This window comes from Aotus nancymaae, unplaced genomic scaffold, assembly GCF_030222135.1.
Source record: "Aotus nancymaae isolate 86718 unplaced genomic scaffold, 86718_ANA_hifiasm-v0.15.2.pri h1tg000003l, whole genome shotgun sequence".
NCBI classification, from domain to species: Eukaryota; Metazoa; Chordata; class Mammalia; order Primates; family Aotidae; genus Aotus; species Aotus nancymaae.
In genome coordinates, this window is record NW_026988414.1 from 77,296,121 (window position 1) to 77,316,365 (window position 20,245).

At 44.1% G+C, this 20,245-nt stretch overlaps 1 protein-coding gene across 1 annotated transcript in view; it reads left to right on the top strand.

The window, feature by feature from the left end:
* The first annotated feature begins 8,617 nt into the window (after positions 1-8,617).
* The window catches only part of LOC105734327 (WASH complex subunit 2A-like), a 51,017-nt gene continuing 39,389 nt past the window's right edge, over positions 8,618-20,245 (top strand). Inside the window, 3 exon segments of the mRNA XM_064383194.1 lie at positions 8,618-8,875; positions 10,098-10,262; positions 19,056-19,118. Of these exon segments, the coding sequence (XP_064239264.1) occupies positions 8,753-8,875; positions 10,098-10,262; positions 19,056-19,118 (351 nt within the window). The 5' untranslated portion in view covers positions 8,618-8,752.

Genomic DNA, 20,245 nt, shown 5'->3' on the forward strand with positions numbered 1-20,245 from the left:
AAATGACTGCGTTTTTTATTTGTGAAAATTATTTGAGGCATACAGTGATAATAGGTACAATTTTGGGTTGGATTATTATAACTCAATAAAATGTTTTCTAAATAATTCTGTTAGTTTTGGCAGAGGGCAGGAGTTTTTTTGTCAGGTGTTTTGTTGTTGTTTGTTTGTTTTTAGAGTTACCCAGGATCTTAATCTGTCACCCAGGCTGGAGTGCAATGGTGCAATCATAGGTCACTGCAGCCTCAACGCCCCCCCCCGCCCCGGGCTTAAGCAATCCTCCCGCTTTGGCTACCCAAGTAGCTGGGACTGCAGGCAGGAGCCACCACTCCTGGCCTCAGTTTTGTTTTTTACAGTGAAGGAATGGTAAAAATTCTTACTCATTGGCTTTTGCAGTGAAAACAGGATCATATATTTGTAAGAAGTAAAACAACAAATCATTTTGATAATTATTTTTCTGGTCCACATATGGCCAGAAAGTAGGAAGAGACAAAGGCCAGAGGGATGAAAAGTTGGTTCCAGGCGGCAAAGAAGAGGACAAGAAAGAGAAGATGTAGAGATGATACGGTCCGCACAGACCGGGGAGAGAGAAAAGGAAGCAAGTGACGTTAACAAAATGTGAATACAGAAGGACAGACTTTTTATCTCCATGCTGCCGGAATGGATATAAGGATTCCTCTCCAAAGCCGAAATGCATAGGCATTCATGTAACGCCCTCTTTATTCTACATTCAACAAAGAAAAATTCCTCAAAGCTTGTTTGACGTTCAATAAAGACCATTTCTTTTAAGAAAGCAGCAGGGTCAATCCCCATTTACAAGGGGTGGTACATCTCTTTTCACAGCCTCACGTTTCCATCTGGTGGCCTTTTAGGATATCATGGACAAGGACTCAAGAGTTACAACTAAGGCAGGGTGGATATTTCCTGCTGGCATCTGTCATGTTTGAGGGTTACACCCAGGCCTCAGATGGGAGGGTCTGCATTTGTAAGGCAGATTGTAAGGAGAGGTGTGGGAGAAGACATCTAAACCAACCCTGTGAATTTCATTTCAGGGTGGCCTGAGCCACAACATTCACATCAAAAACAAGCATATTCTCATAATATTTATTAACCTTTGTCAGCCACTCCTACTAGGTCTTCCTATAGATATTAATGCTTCAAAAAATAACACCCAAAGTAAATTTTACTGAGATTCCAGATCGGCCTATCATTAAGTTGAATTGTTCACTGTACCGACACTGAAACATTTATTGAAATACATTACATAGCAAGTTTAAACGGCCTAGGCACACAAACACACATACACTCGCGTACTCCAAACTCATGTCAGAGTTCTCTACTCTTCCTAAATAAAAGGCAAAAGTTTTGCTGGTATTTTTTTAAGTGTAATTTAGGGACTTAAAATGGGACAAGAAAAATGTCTGAAAGGCCCTCCCCTCCATGCTGTGCCCTTATAAATGATAGAACAGATAGAGAAATGAAATTACTGTCTATAGAGTTGGGCTTGAAGTCATAAAGGGGGGCACCTGAGATCACAGAAATGAACAAGGAAGTTCTTAAGAAGCCATGGGAGAAGCCAAGGCCCACATAACCTGAGGCTGCACTCATCTGAGAGTGCTGTTGAATCCTGAAACTCAGGTGCAGAATTCAAAACCAGAAAACTAGTGTGAACTGAAGAAGTGCCAGATGTCTGAGGAAGCCCACCACCATGAAAGAGAGACAGGCTGAGTGACAGCAGAGACACACTGAAGTGTGCATTAACAAGATGGAGCATTCAGTTGAGGGAGTCTTGCAGATTAAAGCACAAAGAAAAAAAAGTGAAAAGGTTAAGAGGCATAAAACCTGGATGATGACATTCAAGCTTTCATCTAGTAGGAATGCCAGAGAGAGAGAGAAAATGGGAGACAGTAATATTTCATTAATAGCTAAAAAGATTCCCAAAGTGAAGAAAGCTATGAAAATAGAAAAATGTTAAAAGCTACCAAAGCAGAAAAAGTTTAAAACTCAAAGAAATAAGGATCAGAGTTTCCTCATTAATTTCATTAGCAACACTGGATACAAGCCAATGAGACAATGTCTTCAATGAGCTGTTGGAAAATTATGGTAATTTATGCTGAATTCTGTAACCCAGGTACAGAATTATTTAAGAGCATAGTGAAACAAAGACATTTATTTTCTTTTTTGAGACAAAGTCTTGCTCTGTTGCCCAGGCTGGAGTGCAGTGGCATGATCACAGCTCACTGCAGCCTTGATCTCACTGTTTCAAGCGATCCTTCCACCTCAGGCCCCCTAGTAGCTGGGACTACAAGAGCCTACCACCACGCCTGGCTAATTTATTTTGTTCTTGTGTAGAGATGGAGTTTCCCCATGTTGCCCAGGCTGGTCTTGAACTCCTGGGCTCAAGTCATCTACCTTGGAATTATAGGTGTGAGCCACTGCACCCAGCCCAAAGGCACTTTTGAACATTCAAGATTTAAGAAAGTTTATCACCAACAGATTCTGTTGAAAAGAACTACTTAAGAAGTCCTCCTGCAAGGAATGACATGAATCCAGAGGAAGAAGCAGTGTGAAAAAGGTAACACTTCTCTAAGTCATCAGCCAATGCTATTGTTTAAGACTAACGTGTTGATTGCCACAGATGCTTAAAATCACAATTTAGAATTAGAATTCTGGATTATATCAACAGGAGAGTTGGGGAAAGGGAAAACAGCAGGGGGAAGTGAACATTTCTTACCTTGTTTGGAAAGAGTCTGTATGTACTGTTTACCTTTAGATTTTGTTAGGCCACTTTATATATGGATATAAAAAATTAAGAGTAACTACTAGAAAAATAGCAATGAAATGTATAAATTTCAAACCAATAGAGGCAAAAAGATGGAACAAAGAAATTTCAATCAATCCAACAGAAAACAGGAATAGGGACAAAAAAGGAAACAGCATAATCCATAGAAAACACAAACACAGGCCAGGTGAGGTGGCTCACACCTGTAATCCCAGCACTTTGGGAGGCCAAGGAGAGTGGATCACTTGAGATCAGGGGTTCAAGACCAGCCTGGCCAACATGGTGAAACCCCATCTCCACTAGAAGTACAAATATTAGCTGGGTGTGGTGGTGGGCACCTGTAATCCCAGCTACTTGGGCGGCTGAGGCAGGAGACTCACTTGAACTCAGGATACGGAGGTTGCAGTGAGCCAAGATCATGCCATTGCACTCCAGCCTTGGTGACAGGAAGAGAATCTGTCTAAAAAAAAAAATGAAGATGCAAAGATTATAAAGTCCTAACAAATGAGTGTTCATAATAAATGGGCAATAAGAAAAACATGAATAAGAAATAGGCAATTCATATGAAAACACCATTCAAGGAAATTAAAATTGCTAAGAAAGATAAGAAAAAATGCTGGATCTCACCAGTTCTCAAAGAAATACAAATAAAAGAGCATTGAGATGCTATTTTTACTGATCAGATTGGCAAGTATTTTCCAGTTTGATAACAGATGTTAGGCGGATTTGGGCCAACGGGTACCTCACATCCCACCAGAGGGAGTGCGTATTACTGCAGTCAATTTGGAGGGCATCTGACATATGTATTAAAACCAAAACATTTGCATGTGTGTGCAAGAAAGTATTGTGAAGACTATCTTAGCAGCATTGCTGGAAGCAGTGAGATATTGGCAACAATCCAAAGGTCCATCAATGGGAGAATGACTACATGAACCATACTATGTTCCTACCACAGAATACTCTGCAGCAGTTCGAAATAGTAACTTAGATTCTTTTCTTTTCCTTTTTTTTTTTTTTGAGACAATCTTGCTCTGTCTCTAGAACTTCAGAGGAAAAACACTAGAAGGGAAATGACTGGAGCCCAGTCACTCTGAGGGCATTGGCTCAAAGAAGACTGTTCTGTTTCTCTGAGGTTCATGCCCTTTCAAGACCTGTCTGCCTACTTTTCTTTAAGTGCTGTGAGCGCTGCATTATCTTTTCCCCAAATTCTATTTTGTTTGAGTGTGCTAGTTGAATTCTGTTTTGTGCAAATAAAGAACTGCATGGGATACAGAAGGTGTAGTAACAGCAACCTTTTAAGTATGAAGTTGGGGGAGTGTGTTCTCTCAGGAAGCAGCAAGTGGAGTGGATAGTTGGAACAATGTGGTGAAATTGATAACGAAGTGCTGGGTAGAGAAGGGCATGGTCCCTTAAATGCCATGGAATGAAGGAAGGGAAGTGCTGGGTAGAGGAGTGTGTGGTCCCTGGCTAGGGCTCCACCCCTACAGACCTAGGTGAGGACAGGCATTTCCTGCCCAAAAGTTGCATTTCCCAAGATCACCCTGGCCTGCCACACCCCCATCCTGTGCCTATAAACACCCCAAGACCCTAGTCAGCAGGCACATTGGTGACTGGATTTTGAGAGGAGCACATCAGCCGAGGAACACACAGGTGGCTGGACTTTGAGAGGAATGCACCGACAGGCACCGGCCAGCCAACCAGCAGAAGCAGAAGCACATGGAGTTTAGCTGGGCAGTCAGAGGAGAGCCCAGGCCGCTGAGAGGCCCGACACCAGGGGAAACCTTCCCACTCCATTCTCCTCTGACTTCGCCAGAGCTACCTCCACGCAGCAAAACCTTGCACTCATTCTCCAAGCCCAGGTGTGATCCGATTCTTCCAGTACACCAAGGCAAGAACCCGGGATACAGAAAGGGTCTAAGTGAGCTGGTTAACACAAGCTGCCTATAGACGGCAAAACTAAAAAAGCACCCTGTAACCCGCGCCTACTGGTGCTTCAAGAGCTGTAAACATTCACCCCTAGACACAGCTGTGGTGTCTGAGCCCCACGGACTGCCCATCTGTATGCTCCCCTAGAGGTCTGAGCAGCAGGGCACTGAAGAAGCAAGCCACACCTTCATCACATGCCTGGTGGGGCGAGAGGGAGAAGGGAACCTTTCCTGTTTCAAAACTATGGAAGTGTCAGGCGTTTGAACCAGAGCAACTGCATTTTGAGTGAGGGCTAGGAAAATGAGGCTGAGACTTGCTGGGCGGCATCCTCCGAAAACTAGGCATTGCTAGCTTCTAGACGTTTACCATTAAGGGAACAAATTAATCATGTTTAGTAAACAGACCCAGACTTGGGAGGGTCCTTATATCCCAATATCTGGAGAACAAAGGCATTCCTAATTTTGCTTTAAAGATAATATCAATTCTTTCAAAATGTTGAGAATATTAATCCTTTATCACAAACTCTTGCAGCAGAACGCATCTCCCAGTATATACAAGCATTGTCCTTAGGGTGGATGCCTCCCTCCTCTTACTTTCATCCCTTTACTTTCTTTTTTTTTTTTTTTTTTCTGAGACGGAGTTTCGCTCTTATTACCCAGACTGGAGTGCAATGGCGGGATCTCGGCTCACCACAACCTCCGCCTCCTGGGTTCAGGCAATTCTCCTGCCTCAGCCTCCTGAGTAGCTGGGATTACAGGCACACGCCACCATGCCCAGCTAATTTTTTGTATTTTTAGTAGAGACAGGGTTTCACCATGTTGACCAGGATGGTCTCGATCTCTTGACCTCGTGATCCGCCCGCCTTGGCCTCCCAAAGTGCTGGGATTACAAGCATGAGCCACCGCGCCCAGCTCCCTTTACTTTCTTAATGAAACTTGCTCTTGTTTTGTACCATGGACTTGCCCGGAATTCTTTCTCGTGTAAGATCCAAGAACCCTCTCTTGGGATCTGGATGCGGACCCCTTTCCTGTAACAGAAGGAGGCTGATCAAGGATAAGTTATAAAGACACAAGATAAATAAAAGGTCTGCTAATCAGTATTGAAGGTCATTTACATTTGCAGAATATTAATTTGTAGTGATTTCCTCCAGTAACTTTGGTACAGGAAAGGAAAAAGGGCCTGATTCAAGTTAGAATCTAGCATAGTCTTTGTCAGAGGCATAAGGTGAAGATATTAAAGGAATAAGGTGAAGAACTTAAAGTCTAGTATCATTGGTCTCTAGGCTTAACAGTCAAGGAAACAAAGCTAAAAGGGCAGAATGGAGGGGAAAAGGGGGCAGTGAAGGACTGGAGCTTGAGTTAGCCAAGAAAAGACACAGTGGACTAGGAAGTGGGAGAGAGACCCGAGAGTTTAAGAGGCTTCTCTATTCAGGAGAAGTTCAGATTTGAAGTCACAATGTTTCAGTGATAAAGTCCAGGGTGTGGGACGTAGGTTAAAGATGTTAAGCACGTGGCGACTGAAGTTGCCCATGGTGATGGAAGATGAAATGCAAGTTTGGTAATTGGCTCGTCTCAATTTTACCAACCGAGTTCCAAGTTCTAAAGAGAGTATGTGTGTGTGTGTGTGTGTTTTAATGAATGTGGGGAAAGTGGAGGAGGTTGGTAGATGGTGACCAAAAAATGAAGTCCCCTTAAGACACTAAAACTTTTTTTGCAGACAGCAGTCTTCCTCTTCGCCCAGTCTGGAGTGTAGTGGGGCAATCTTGGCTCACTGCAACTTTGGTCTCAGGGGCTCAAGCAATCCCTCCACCTCAGACTCCTAAGTAGCTAGAACTACAGACCTATGCCACCATGTCCAGCTAATTTTTTTTTTTTTTTTGTAGAGATGGGGTTTCACCATGGTTCCCAGGCTGGTCTCGAACCCACTTTGGCCTCCCACAGTGCTGGGATTACAGGTGTGAGCCACCATGCCAGCCCAGCCTTAGTGTTAACATTGCTATATGTTACTGTACCTTATTGGCTCACAGTGTGGATTCTTGGGTCGGCCTCTTTCCTGGTTACCTAATCATGAGTAAGTTACTTCTCCTTTCAGTACCTCAGTTTCCTCAACTATAATTTGGGAATAATATTCCCTCCCTCATAGTCATTGTGTGAATTAAATGAATAATGTATAAAGTGGTAAATACTGATCACTTGATAAACATTGGCCATTATTATTATTATTATTTTGAAGACGGAGTCTTGCTCTGTCATCCAGGCTGGAGTGCAGTGGTTCGCTTTCAGCTCACTGCAACCTCCACCCCCCAGGTTCAAGCGATTCTCCTGCCTCAGCACCCCGAGTAGCTGGGATTACAGGTGCCTGCCACCACACCAGGCTAATTTTTGTATTTTTAGTAGAGACAAGGTTTCACCATGTTGGCCAGGCTGGTCTCGAACTCCTGATCTTGTGATTCACCTGCTTCAGCCTCCCAAAGTTCTGGGATTAGAGGCGTGAGCCACTGCAGCCCGCTCTTAGCTATTATTATTATTAAAGGAGAGACCTATATTTAAATGATTACAATACAATGTAACACTTTAGGATAAATACACAGAAAATAACAAGTCACTTAAACTGTACTTGGGATAATCAGGTTGGTATTTAATGAGGGGATAACTGAGGTGGCTACAGAAGAAAAATCCAGGATTGGGTGTGAGCAAGGTGCATGGGGCAGTGGTACGTTCGACGTTGAATGCTCAGCCTAAGTCAGGCACTGTGGAGGATGTTTTACAATTTTGCCACTTTAATATCACATCCTTGCGAGATATGTAGCTTCGTTTCACCGAGGAAAGCTCAGAAAAGTTGAAAAACTAGCCTGGGTACACACGAATGGAAAGAAATTGGGATTTTTATTTTAATAAGTAAGTTTGGGCCGGGCGCGGTGGCTCAAGCCTGTAATCCCAGCACTTTGGGAGGCCGAGGCGGGTGGATCACAAGGTCAAGAGATCGAGACCATCCTGGTCAACATGGTGAAACCCCGTCTCTACTAACACAAAGAAATTAGCTGGGCACGGTGGCGCGTGCCTGTAATCCCAGCTACTCAGGAGGCTGAGGCAGGAGAATTGCCTGAACCCAGGGGGCTGAGGTTGTGGTGAGCCGATATCGCGCCATTGCACTCCAGCCTGGGTAACGAGCGAAACTCCGTCTCAAAAAAAATAATAATAAAAATAAGTAAGTTTGTCTGGCACAAGGGCGACTAAGCAGAGGCAACTGCAAGGAAGTGTGAGACAGAAGAGCTGGAGCCCTGAGCTGGGACAGCGGAGGACGAATGAGAGAGTTGTATGCCTGTCATAATGAGGAGCCTGGCCTTCAATCTGAAGCCAATGGTGCCAGTTCAAAGGACTTTAAGCAGCCCCTACACAGTGGCAGCCGAGCAGGTCACAAAAGCAAGGTGATGCCCAGGCAGATCACGGATTCTCTATCCACTGAGCTCCCGCCTGCCGGCTCCACAGCAGCGGATTTTGCTGCACGAGAAGAGGCAGCAGAGCAGGCCTTTTCCTCTGCCCACGGCGCCGACGTCGAAAGCTCCTAGGCTGGTGACTCCACTGGCTGCTGGAGGTCCCCACTCTCCAGACCCGCCGGACTGGCGGCCAGTGCCATTACACCGCCGCTGCCTCGGGTCTTGGGCCGCAGAGCCACCCGGCCAACCGGCCTCTGCAGCGCTCCCTGGCGTCGGCCCGGCTCGTGCAGCTTCCCCCGCCCCAACCCAGCCGAGAACCCCAAACTCCAGTCCAATTCCCATCCGTAGCTTCCTCCCCGCAGTATCGCAGGTCTGATCACGTGGGGCGCAGTCACGTGACACCAGGTTACGCGAGGCGTTGGCGCCCGGGGCCGCTGGGCTGCGCTTCCGGGGCTGTGCGGTCCTGGCGCGAGGGGGCGGCTTCGGAGCCCACCGAGCCGGGAGGCTGGGATGGTGAGGGAGGCGGGCCAGGCAGGAGAGAGAAGGGCCTGGCATGGCGCAGCTGTCCCTGCTGCCCTCAGGCTCAGCCTGTCTCGTTTTTTTCGCTGCAGATGAACCGGATGACCCCCGACCAGGAGCGGGCGCCGGCGTCCAAGCCCGTGTGGGAGCGGCCGTGGTCGGTGGAGGAGATCCGCAGGAGCAGCCAGAGCTGGTCGCTGGCGGCCGACGCGGGCGTGAGAGGCGGGCCCCAGGGACGCGAGGGCGGCAGGGGGGACGCGAGGGCGGCAGGGGGGACGCTCGGCCTGCGCGCGGGAGGACGGGGCCGCGACTGCCCCTGCACCCGGGCCGTCGGGTTGCCTGCCCTCTTAGGAACACAGGCCCTTCATAGCCCTGGAGAATGCCAGTTTGGCAGCCCCCGGCTACCGGGGAGGGAGGCGGGCCCGGACCACGGCCCAGACGCGGCGTTCCCGTCATTGGGGTTTCTGGCAGTGCCGCTCAGCTCCATCCAGAGGGGAGATCCGTTTCTGCCACGCTGAGGAATTGCTCGGGCACTAGGGAGGCGATTCTTGTTGGGACCTGGACTAAGTGGGGTGGGAGACAAGCCAGTATGTGGATATCCTTTAGTGAGATTCTTCATGTCGGGGGCCCAGGAAGCTCCCTCAGAGCTGTAATTCCAGAGTCCTAAATGAATAGGATTTTTGAATAAGAGTGGTGGCTGGTTATCTAACCCTTGCTCTGTGATCTTTGTAGACTGACGACCAAAGAGAACTTTTAAAAAGAGACAGGGTTTTGCCCTGTTGCCCAGGCTGGAGTGCAGGTGGCTTGATCTTAGCTCACTGCATCCTCCGGGGCTCAGCTGATCCCTCCTACCTCAGCCACCTGAGTAGCTGGGACTATAGGCGGGCTTCACCACACCTAGCTGATTTATTTAATTTTAGTAGAGATGGGGGTCTTCTATGTTGTCCAGACTGGTCTCCAGCTCCTGGCCTCTAGCGATCACTCCGCCTCAGCCTCCCAAAGTGCTGGGATTACAAGGTGGGCCACCATACCATTAGCTCACTGCCACTCTTTTGATGAGCTTTGTTAGTGGTTTTCAATGTCCCTTGGTTTTACTACTTGTCAGAAGGAGCATTCTGGCAGGACACGGTGGCTCACACCTGTAATCCCGACACTTTGGGAGGCCGAGGTGGGAGAGTCACGGGTTCAGGAGTTCGAGACCAGCCTGGCCAACATGGTGAAACCCTGTTGCTACTAAAAATACAAAAAAGTTAACTGGGCGTAATGGCAGGCTCCTGTAATCCCAGCTACTCAGGGGGCTGAGGCAGGAGAATCACTTGAACCCAGGAGGCGGAGGTTGCAGTGAGCCGAAGTAGCATGGATTCTTTTTTGATTTGACATGCGCAGAGTAGATATGTGTAACATTGATACTACCGTATGTTTATGTTTTTAAAATAGCTACTACAGTTTCTACAGGAATTCTCACAGCAAACTATCTCTAGGACCCATGAAATCAAGAAACGAGTGGTCGGACTAATTCGGGAAACCAAAGCCACCGATTGTCACCTGCATAATGTCTTCAATGATTTCCTTATGCTCTCTAATACCCAGTTCATTGAGAATGTGAGTTATTTAGTTATATCATAATTATAAATAATTGTTTTTTTCAAAGTAGGAGATACTGTAATTTTAAATAACTTACTGTTAGGTTCCCTCCTTAATTTTGGCGGAAGTGTGGTTCTTGGTAATTGAAGCTTTTTTCTCTGGGATTAGATGCCTCTTTTTTATTTGTAAAGTTTTAAGTCCTTTTTTCCAAGCCTCTAAAAAAGTCTAATGATGAAATTTTCTTATATTTCAGTGCTTCCATCTTTTGTCAATTTTGAGAGTAGTCAGCAATTGTGATGAATTGTGTGGCACTCACACCAGCTTTGTTGTGGCATGATCTGTAAGGCATGATCTGTATACCTGGTTAGACCCTCTGGACACCACATGTGGTTTCAGTTGTTGCTTGGGTTATGTTCTGGTAAATTATATTCAGGGAATATATATGTCTACTTGCAGTATTCTTAACTGAAGTTTGCGATGGCTGAACTTACGATGTGGAATCGACTATACACAGATTACTGAGCTTAAACCCATGTGTGAGTTTTGTCTATTTACTGAGTTTCTTCTAGATGGTAGGAATACATAGGTAAATTAGATAGAGCCTCTCTCTTGGCAAATAGTATAATTCTAGCCTACAACGGAAGTAAGTGTGGCTGGAGCACAGTGGAGACTTAAGAGATGAGGATGGAGAGGTAGCTTAGATAACAGACCTGTGTTTCTCATAGGGTATTCAACTTTTTGAATATCAGCATTCATTTGTGAAAAAAGAATTACTAAAGTAATCTATCTCCTAAGATTGTTAGGTATAAAGTTATAAAAAAAAATTCAGAATCACAAAATGATAAAAAAAGGCCAAGATTTAGGATAGTTAAGAGAACACCAGATAATGCCACATAGTCAACTTGTGCAGCATCTTTGTGCGTTTTTTAGTAGCTTGGGTTAAATGCCACTTCCTGTCTTTTGGAGAGCTATGCATAAAATAAAGATATTAATAAAGGTCTTAGAGATCTCTTTGCCCGTTACTTCCTTTAACAGTAAAGGAGTACTCATGAGTTTGAAAAATAACAAGTATTCAAGTAAAATCAGTAGTTTTCTGATTGTCCACACAGAATGTCTAGCTTAGTCCTGACCGTTTATCTCACTGGAAGAGTCAGGGACTCTAGATTCTCACTTCTCTGGTGTGCACAGCCCCATGATGTTTTCATCAAGGTTAATTTGGTGTCCTTTTAAGCACTCCTGTTGTTTTCATTCTGTACCTTTCTTTCTGGATCAGGTACTTAGCACTTCTCTGCAGTCGGTACTGCAGCACCAGAGTCCGAAAGGATTTGGGAGGTTTCCTCTGTACCCACTGTGCCTGTACCAGATTGGTACTAGATTGGTATCAGATCAATACTTCAGTGGGGAGAAATGGGGAACATCATAAACCTTTTCTGAACCACAATCTTAGGTCTTCTCTTTTCTCCAACTCTTCTTTTCTAGCCAAGTTTTCTTAGATTCTGAGTTTTCCGTGATGTAGTTTTTATGGAGTTTTTTGGTTTTTATTGTGTTTTGTTAACTGTTCTTTATTTGTGTCTACTACTAGGGATTTCCTGTTTTCCATTCATCTCTCCATCCCTTTAGTCTTAGTGTTTTTGTTTTTCTTTCTTTTCTTTCTTTTTTTTTTTTTTTTGAGACAGAGTCTCGCTCTGTCACCCAGGCTGGAGTGTGTGGCATGATCTCGGCTCACTGCAACCTCCACTTCCCAGGTTCAAGCAATTCTCTTGCCTCAGCCTCCCAAGTAGCTGGGATTACAGGCACCTGCCAATAATTTTTTTTGTATTTTTAGTAGAGGCAGGGTTTCACCATGTTGGCCAGGCTGGTTTTGAATTCCTGACCTCAAGTGATCCACCCACTGCAACCTCTGCTTCCAGGTTCAAGCAGTTCTCCTGCCTCAGCCTCCTGAAGTGCTAGGATTACAGGTGTAAGCCGCCGTGCCCAGCCCTTAGTGTTCAGTCTGGATGCCTCTTCGCCTTCCAGTCTGCGTTCAGAACTCTTCTCCGGATATGCTGGTTGCCACTGACAAATTTTAATTACTTCCCAGACCTTCTATAAGGCCACATGCTATAGGCTTTTTTCATTTGTGGCAGAGCATGATGATACTGAGAAATGCTTAATAAAACTCTGAAAAAATCTACTTGCTGATACATATTTGTCAGTGATCTGGCTTTTTAATGTTTTTTTTTTTTTCAACCCCTGACATCAGTACTTACATATTACAATTCCAACTTGAATGATAGTGCCATTTAGTTTCATGGTAATTTTTCAAAGTCAGATAGGTTTGTGGGTTTTATTAATTAGCCTCAGAGGCAGCCACAGAGTTGCAAACTATATTATAAGTAAGTGAAACAATCCGGACTTTCTAGGGCAAGAACAGTCAGGACTTTCTAGTGCAAGAGAAATTAGTACCATTAGTAAAAGCTCAAGAGGGGACTCCTAGGGAGAAGAAATGCTAATTAACATTGGCCAGTGTTCTAGCATCTAATTAGAAGGCAACACAATTCTAAACCTTAATTAGTCTGTTAATTTAGGGATTGCATCCTGAAATACTAAGTGCCATAGTTAATGACTTTAGTTTGTTAAAAGATCTGGTGAGGGAGGATTTTTTCTTTTTAAAGTCAATTGTTTCAAAATCTTAGCTTTGTAAAAATGTTTTTTAATTCCAAAATTAAGTGAATTAACCCATTTATGCCAGAGGTTACAAATTTTTTTGTGAAAAATCAGACCTTGGCAATGACCTTGAGCAGTAGGATATACATAACTCCCACAAGCTTAGCATTCCAATAATGGAACACTAGGCATAAATGGGTTAATTTTCCAGATCATCTCCCTATTGATTTATAAAAGCTGAATTTTGGTCATTTGCCCCTCCTCTTCTACTTTTCTATTGAAGAAACAGATGGAGTTGTTGAAATTGTCAAGTAGTCCACAATTAGAGAGAAGGAGGTAAAGCCCAAAAGCCTTATTGGCATATAATTTCCTGTACAGGCATCTCCCCAACCCCCTAGACCTGCCTTATTTTACATAATGGCCTTGCTTTTGACAATCCAGTCTTCTCATTCCTTGAGATACCATATGCCCTGCTGCTACGGGACCTTTGCTTACATTGCTTTCTATGCCTCGACCCTTTGATTGACATCTATCTGTCTTCCAGGTCTCTGCTCAATTATATTACTTCCTCCTGGACCCTCTGCACTAGGCAGACCCCCTGGATAAAAGCACTTGAAGCATCACATGCCATCCTTTAGTAGGCTTCTTATAATTGCAATTTTACAATTTGTGGGATTTGATGAGTTGAACTGTCTTGCTAAATCAAGCCCCATTATTATTATTATTTTCTGAGATGGAATTTCATTCTTGTTGCCCAGGCTGGAGTGCAATAGCACAGTCTTGGCTTATTGCAATGTACCTCTCCCGGGTTCGAGCAATTATCCTGCCTCAGCCTCCCGAGTAGCTGGGACCACAGGCACATGCCACCACGCCCAGCTAATTTTTGTATTTTTAGTAGAGACGGGGTTTTACCATGTTGGCCAGGATGGTATCGGTCTGTTGACCTCGTGATCTGCCCACCTTGGCCTCCCAAAGTGCTGGGATTACAGGCGTGAGCCACCGTGCCCGGCCAATACCAAAGATATTTAACAGTCCTGGGCGTAGCTATCTGACTGTAAATTGATCACAAAACACATGAAGCTTTGAGTTCAACCAGGTGAGGATGAAAGAAGTTAGCATTGGTTATCTGCTGTGTGCAAAGTACTGGAGATGCTAGTCCTGCTTGCCTTGAAAAGATCCCATGGGTTTTAGGTCCCATGGGTTTTGGTTTCTTAGATGTTGTATTTGGCTTTCTAGCTGCAGGCTTCTCATAGGTAGCCATGGTAGCTGCCAGGTCTCACTTTTGAAATTTACTTACTTTTTTGGAGTCCTGACTTTGCAAATTACCAAAAGAATTCCTGATCTTTATAGAGCAATTAGGAATAGTAAGAAAAAGATAAATCATCTGACATTTCCTCAGCTAGAGGGGAGCCTCTCAATGTTTAGCACATATATATCTACATATAGATAGAGATTCTTTTTTTTTGAGACAGAGTTTCGCTCTTGTTGCTCAGGCTGTAGTGCAGTGGCACAACCTTAGCTCACTGCAACCCCCGTCTTCCTGTTTCAAGCTATTCTCCTGCCTCAGCCTCCTGAGTAGCTGGGATTACAGGCACCGGCCACCATGCCCAGCTAATTTTTATATTTTTAGTAGAGACGGTGGAGGGTCGGGGGTTCAGGCTGGTCTCAAAACTCCTGACCTTGTGATCAGCCCGCCTCAGCCTCCCAAAGTGCTGGGATTACAGGTGTGAGCCACTGTGCCCAGCCCTAGCACATATATTCTAAATCTATTTCCCATGCAGACGTCAGGCTTAAAAGAATTGAACTTACAAAAAAAATCAACTACCCCAAATTAACCAACCATTGAACGTTTCATTGTATTACTTTATGTTCTTTTTTTTTTAACTTTAACCTTTTCTTTTTTTGTTGTTTTTTTGAGATGGAGTCTCACTCTGTCGCCCAGGCTGGAGTGCAGTGGTACCATCTCAGCTCACTGCAACCTCTCCCTCCCAGGTTCCAGTGATTGTCCTGCCTCAGCTGCTGAGTACCTGGGACTACAGGCGCATGCCACCATGGCCGGCTTATTTTTTGTATATGTAGTAGAGATGGGGTTTCACTGTGTTAGCCAGGATGATCTCGATCTCCTGACATCATGATCCGCTTGCCTTGGCCTCCCAAAATGCTGGATTACAGGCATGAGCCACCGCGTCCAGTCAACTTTAACCTTTTCTTTCTAGATGACTGTGTGTGTGTGTGTGTGTGTGTGTATTTACATTTGCAGCCTACTTTTGTTTATGTGAACTTATTTAACACATCCTTGAGACTTTTGTGAACTTCATTTTTTTGTTCTTAAACCATACAATAATCCTCCCATATTAAATGTTATTTATGAAATGTTTCATAAGTATAGAAAAGTTTAGAGAGAAACCACAAGTGCTAAGTAGATGCGGCACCTAACATCAGTAGTTTCATATTTTGCCACATTTGCTTCAAAGGTGCCAACCCTCCATATTTGTCCTTAACTCTAATCATTTTGGATGGGGATTCATTGGTATCTCTGGCTTTTTATTCTTTTTTCGTTTTTGAGACAGGATCTCCCTCTGTTGCGCAGGCTGGAGTTCAGTGGTGCAAACACAGCTCACTGCAGCCTCAAACTCCTGGGTTTAAGCCATCCTCCACCTCAGCCTCCGGAGTAGCTGGGACCACAGGTGTTCACTGCCATGCCTGGCTAACTTTTAATTTTTTTTACCTAGAGAGGGATTTAATTTTTATCCCTTATAGATAACCTTTATTGTGTAGTTGTTCTTTTCTTCACTGACTATTGTATATGCATGTTTGTGTGTATTTGAAAATAAAATCAGGCCTCCATGGAATTGTGGGTCTGTTTCTGCCCTCTGCTGTTTGTTTTGTTTTTACGCTGTCTGCCAGTATCATAATCTTAAACACTGCAGACTTCTAATGTCTTAATAGGGCAAGTCCCTATAATCTCTTTCTATTCAGAATTGTCACGGTTATCAGTCTTTGGCTTTTTACTTTTCTGTGTGAATTTGAGGGTTATCTTTTATTTATTATTATTATTTTTTTTGAGATGGACTTTCACTCTTGTTGCCCAGACTGGAGTCCAATGACACGATCTCAGCTCACTGCAGCCTCCACCTCCCAAGTTTAAGAGATCCTCCTGCCTCCTGAGTAGCTGGGATTACAGGCCCCTCCAACATGCCCAGCTAATTTTAGTAGCGATGTTTTTAGTAGCGATGGGTTTTTCCATGTTGGCCAGGCTGGTCTCAAACTCCTAACCACCTCGGCCTCCCAAAGTGCCAGGATTACAGGCAGGAGCCACTGCACCCAGTGGGATTATTTTACTATATTGTGCCACAGAATATTTTATTAGCTTTTGATTGGAATTGCATAGAATTATAAATTTGGTGTTTGTGACTTTCTGCTGGAAATCTTGATACCAAGGACATTCTGATGTTTGCATTTATGACAATTTTCATTGGAGCTAAATTTCAATAAGTAGAAGTTTGGGTCAGAGGATGTGATCATTGAAAAACAACGTTGTTTGATCAGATTGGCAGATATTTTTAAATGGGTGGACAGCAGTAATCACTGGCAAAGATTTGGGTAATGGGCACTTGAGCATACTGCTAGTGACAGGGAATTCTACACATTTGTGCATAGAATCTGGAAATGGCTATTAAAATTAAAACACCAGTTTCAGCTGGCCACAGTGGCCCACACCTGTAATCCCAGCACTTTGGGAGACCAAGGCCAGTGGATCACTTAAGTCAGCCTGGCCAATGTTGTATCCAAGTGAGTTTTAGAAGAAACACCACGCTCTGAGTTTCAAATTAAGAGTCCTTTATTCTCTCAGCCCAGAGGAAGGGGCTTGATTTCCCTTTATACCTTAATTTAGGTAGGGGAGGGGGAGCCTAGCTGAAGCAGAATTTTACAGAAGCAGAACAAGCAAGTTAGATAAGGAAGCTGGTAACCAGTGGGCAGGAGGTTCCCAGGATTGTTGGTTGCTAAGGGTATTTCCATACAATCACGAAGGGGATTTGCAGGGGGAACTTTCCATACAATCAATCACCAAGGAAGCTATTCACAATAGCAGGTAGACTTGCCAAGCAGGATGTGGTTACAATGGTTACAGGTACTGTGAACAGTGTGAACCACTTTTAACTGTTCAAAGCTTTGTGTGCAGCTTGACTCAGTAAGGCGCCTGAGGGGGCCGAGGCAGGGAGGGAGAAGCCAAGCTGGAGCCTACTGCCAAGATGGAGTCAGTTAGGCTAACACAGGCTAGGTTATGACACCAACGTGGTGAAACCCCATCTCTACTAAAAAAAAAAAAAAAGCAAAAAGAAATTAGCCGGGCGTGGTTGTGCTTGCCTGTAATCCCAACTACTCGGGAGGCTGAGGCAAGAGAATTTTTTGAGCCTGAGAAGTGGAGGTTGCAGTGAGCCAAGATCATGCCATTGCGCTTCAGCCTGGGCGGCAGAGCTAGACTCTGTCTCTAAATAAATAAATAGATAAGCAGGAAGGGTAAGAGAGTTCTAAATATGAGCGCGTATCTGCATGTATTTGTGTAAGAGCCTCAGGAAACAAAGAGCACACACACCAAGCTTAAAATGGGTATTCCAAGGGTCAGGTTGTGGGTAGGGAGGGAACTATTTTAAAATACATCTCTTTAACGTGTGCCTTTATATTGACTTAAAATTTAAAAAGTAGGATAGAATTCATGTACCATAAAATTCACACCTTTAATCAGTATGCAGTTTGGTGGATTGTAGTGTACTCAAATTGTAATGGCCACTGTCTAATGCCAGAAGATTTTCATCGGTTCATTTATATTGACTTTTAATTTATTTCTTCTTAAAAATTTTTAAATTTCATTTTATTTTTGAGATAGGGTCTCACTTTGTCACCCAAGCTGGTGCGATCAGGGGTCACTGCAGCCTTTACCTCCTGAGCTCCAGTGATCCTCCTGACTCAACCCCAAAAGTAGCTGGAATTACAGGTGCACACCGCTACACCTAGCTAATTTTTGTGGGGTTTTTTTTTTTTTGGGTATCGATGAGGTCTCACTATGTTGCCCAGGTTGATCTTGAACTCCAGAGCTCAACTGATCCCCTTGCCTCAGTCTCCGAGAGTGCTGGCCTTACAGGCACAAGCCACTGTGCCTGGCCTATGTTGACTTTTTATAAAAAGCATGTTGTACTTGAGTCGTTTTTAAAACATAAAAATAATTAAAAAAGAAAAAAAAACAAGAATCACAGTGATTTGTCAGAGCGGTGGGTCTGTTCTGGAAAAGAGAGTTTTGCCTGTCCGTGCTGTCAGGGTCAGTCAAATGCCCAGCCTTTCTGGAGAGTCAGTGGTAGATTTTTCTCTCTGCTTTCATACAAATGGGATAATAAAATTGTATCAGCCATTTTAAGCAACTGAATGAAAATAAATTTTGCCTTTACCATTTTCATTGTTCAAAATCCTAAAGTTCTTGCTTCTTAGTTGATAAATTACACCAGTTAACATTTTCTGTAGCCTAGGGTGAGAATACTGTATCACTGCCCATCAACATTATTAGGTTAAATGAAAAGGTGTGCAAACGCATATCTTACTGTTTTGCAACTCTTGGTTTACAAGGAGGTTAAATTTTCATCATGTTTCCTAATCATTTGTATTTAAAAACAATTTCGGTTTTTTGGTGAATGGACTATTCAGGGACACCCACTGGTAGTGGCATAGTGGCCTCAGCCCTTTGTTGCGTACCCCTGACCCCCCAATGGAGTCTTACTTTGTCACCCAGGCTGGAGTGCAGTGGTGTGATCTCGGCTCACTGCAATCTCTGCCTCCCAGGTTCAAGCAGTTCTCCTGCCTCAGCCTCCTGCGTAGCTGGGATTACAGGTGTGTGTCACCACACTCCACTAATTTTTTTATTTTTTAGTAGAGACAGGGTTTCACCATGTTGGCCAGGCTGGTCTTGAACTTCAGACCTCGTGATCTGCCCACCGTGGCCTCCCAAAGTGCTGGGATCACAGGTGTGAGCCTCCGCACCCAGCCAAGCCCTTTGTTGAATAACCATTTCCTTCTCCATCTTTGTCCTTATTTACTGTGTATTTAATTCTTGTATTGTGATTTATTTCCAATGACGTGTTCACCTTTTAACATTGAGTTTTCTTCCATATTTAGCGTGTGTACGATGAAGAAGTGGAGGAGCCAGTACTGAAGGCTGAGGCAGAAGAAACAGAGCAGGTACTTGTATGAAATCACTCTTGAGCTGAGTTTCTGACTTTGAGAAATGTAGAGATCGATGTATTATGAGGGTACTAGGGATGGTGGGTGGGGGAGGGAAAGGGAGGTACTGCTCCTGACAGCAGCCCAAAAGGGGATTCTTTCCTTTGTTTCTGAAATGTAGTGTATTAACTAATACAGAGATCAGATTCTTGAATTCTGGCATAGGAATAGAGTAGAAGTCAGCAAACAACTTGTGTAAAGGGCCAGATAGTAAATATTACAGATTTGGAGGGTTACAGAGGTCATTTTTTTGCTGTGGCTTCCTGTGTTACAGATGCACCGACCCACTTCCTCCTGAGGTCTTCTCACACCAGAGCCCAAAACATAGCTAAGAGGTTCTGGGTCACACTGACTTCTTAGCACTCCAGCAGAGATTCCTTTTTCTTCCACTCAGGAAGGCACAATGGACTGTGAATAAGTTTATTATGGGAGTAGCTTTGAATTCACTGTCATTTATTCAGAAAATATATATCACCTGTAAAGGTTGGCGCTTTGTCACAATTATTTCTTGTGACAGATGAAGCTGTTAGACTATGAAAGGGTATTAGAAACCAGCTGTAGCTCTGCCTGTTCCCAGCTGTTTTTTTTTTTTTAAACAGTTTATATTAAAAACAAAATTTTTTTTTTTTTTTTTTGAAATGGAGTCTCGCTCTGTTGCCCAGGCTGGAGTGCAGTGGCACAATCTCAGTTCATTGCAACCTCTGCCTCCCGGGTGCAAGAGATTCTCCTGCCTCAGCCTCGAAGTAGCTGGGACTACAGGCCCGTGTCACCATGCCCAGCTAATTTTTTTGTATTCTTAGTAGAGACAGGGTTTCACCGTGTTGGCCAGGCTCATCTCAAACCTGACCTCAAACGATCCGCCTGCCTCAGCCTCCCAAAGTGCTAGGATTACAGGCGTGAGCCACCGCACCCAGCCAACCCCCTTTTGATGTAGAACAAATTTATAAAATAATTGTAATTGTCCACTATTTTTTTGTCTTTTTAAACTATAATGGAAAAATGAGACCTCTGGGTATTTTGTTCCAAGTCTTAACTCCTAAAATTACCCAAGAGACCCTTAACCAAGGCTCGTGAGATAGTCATGG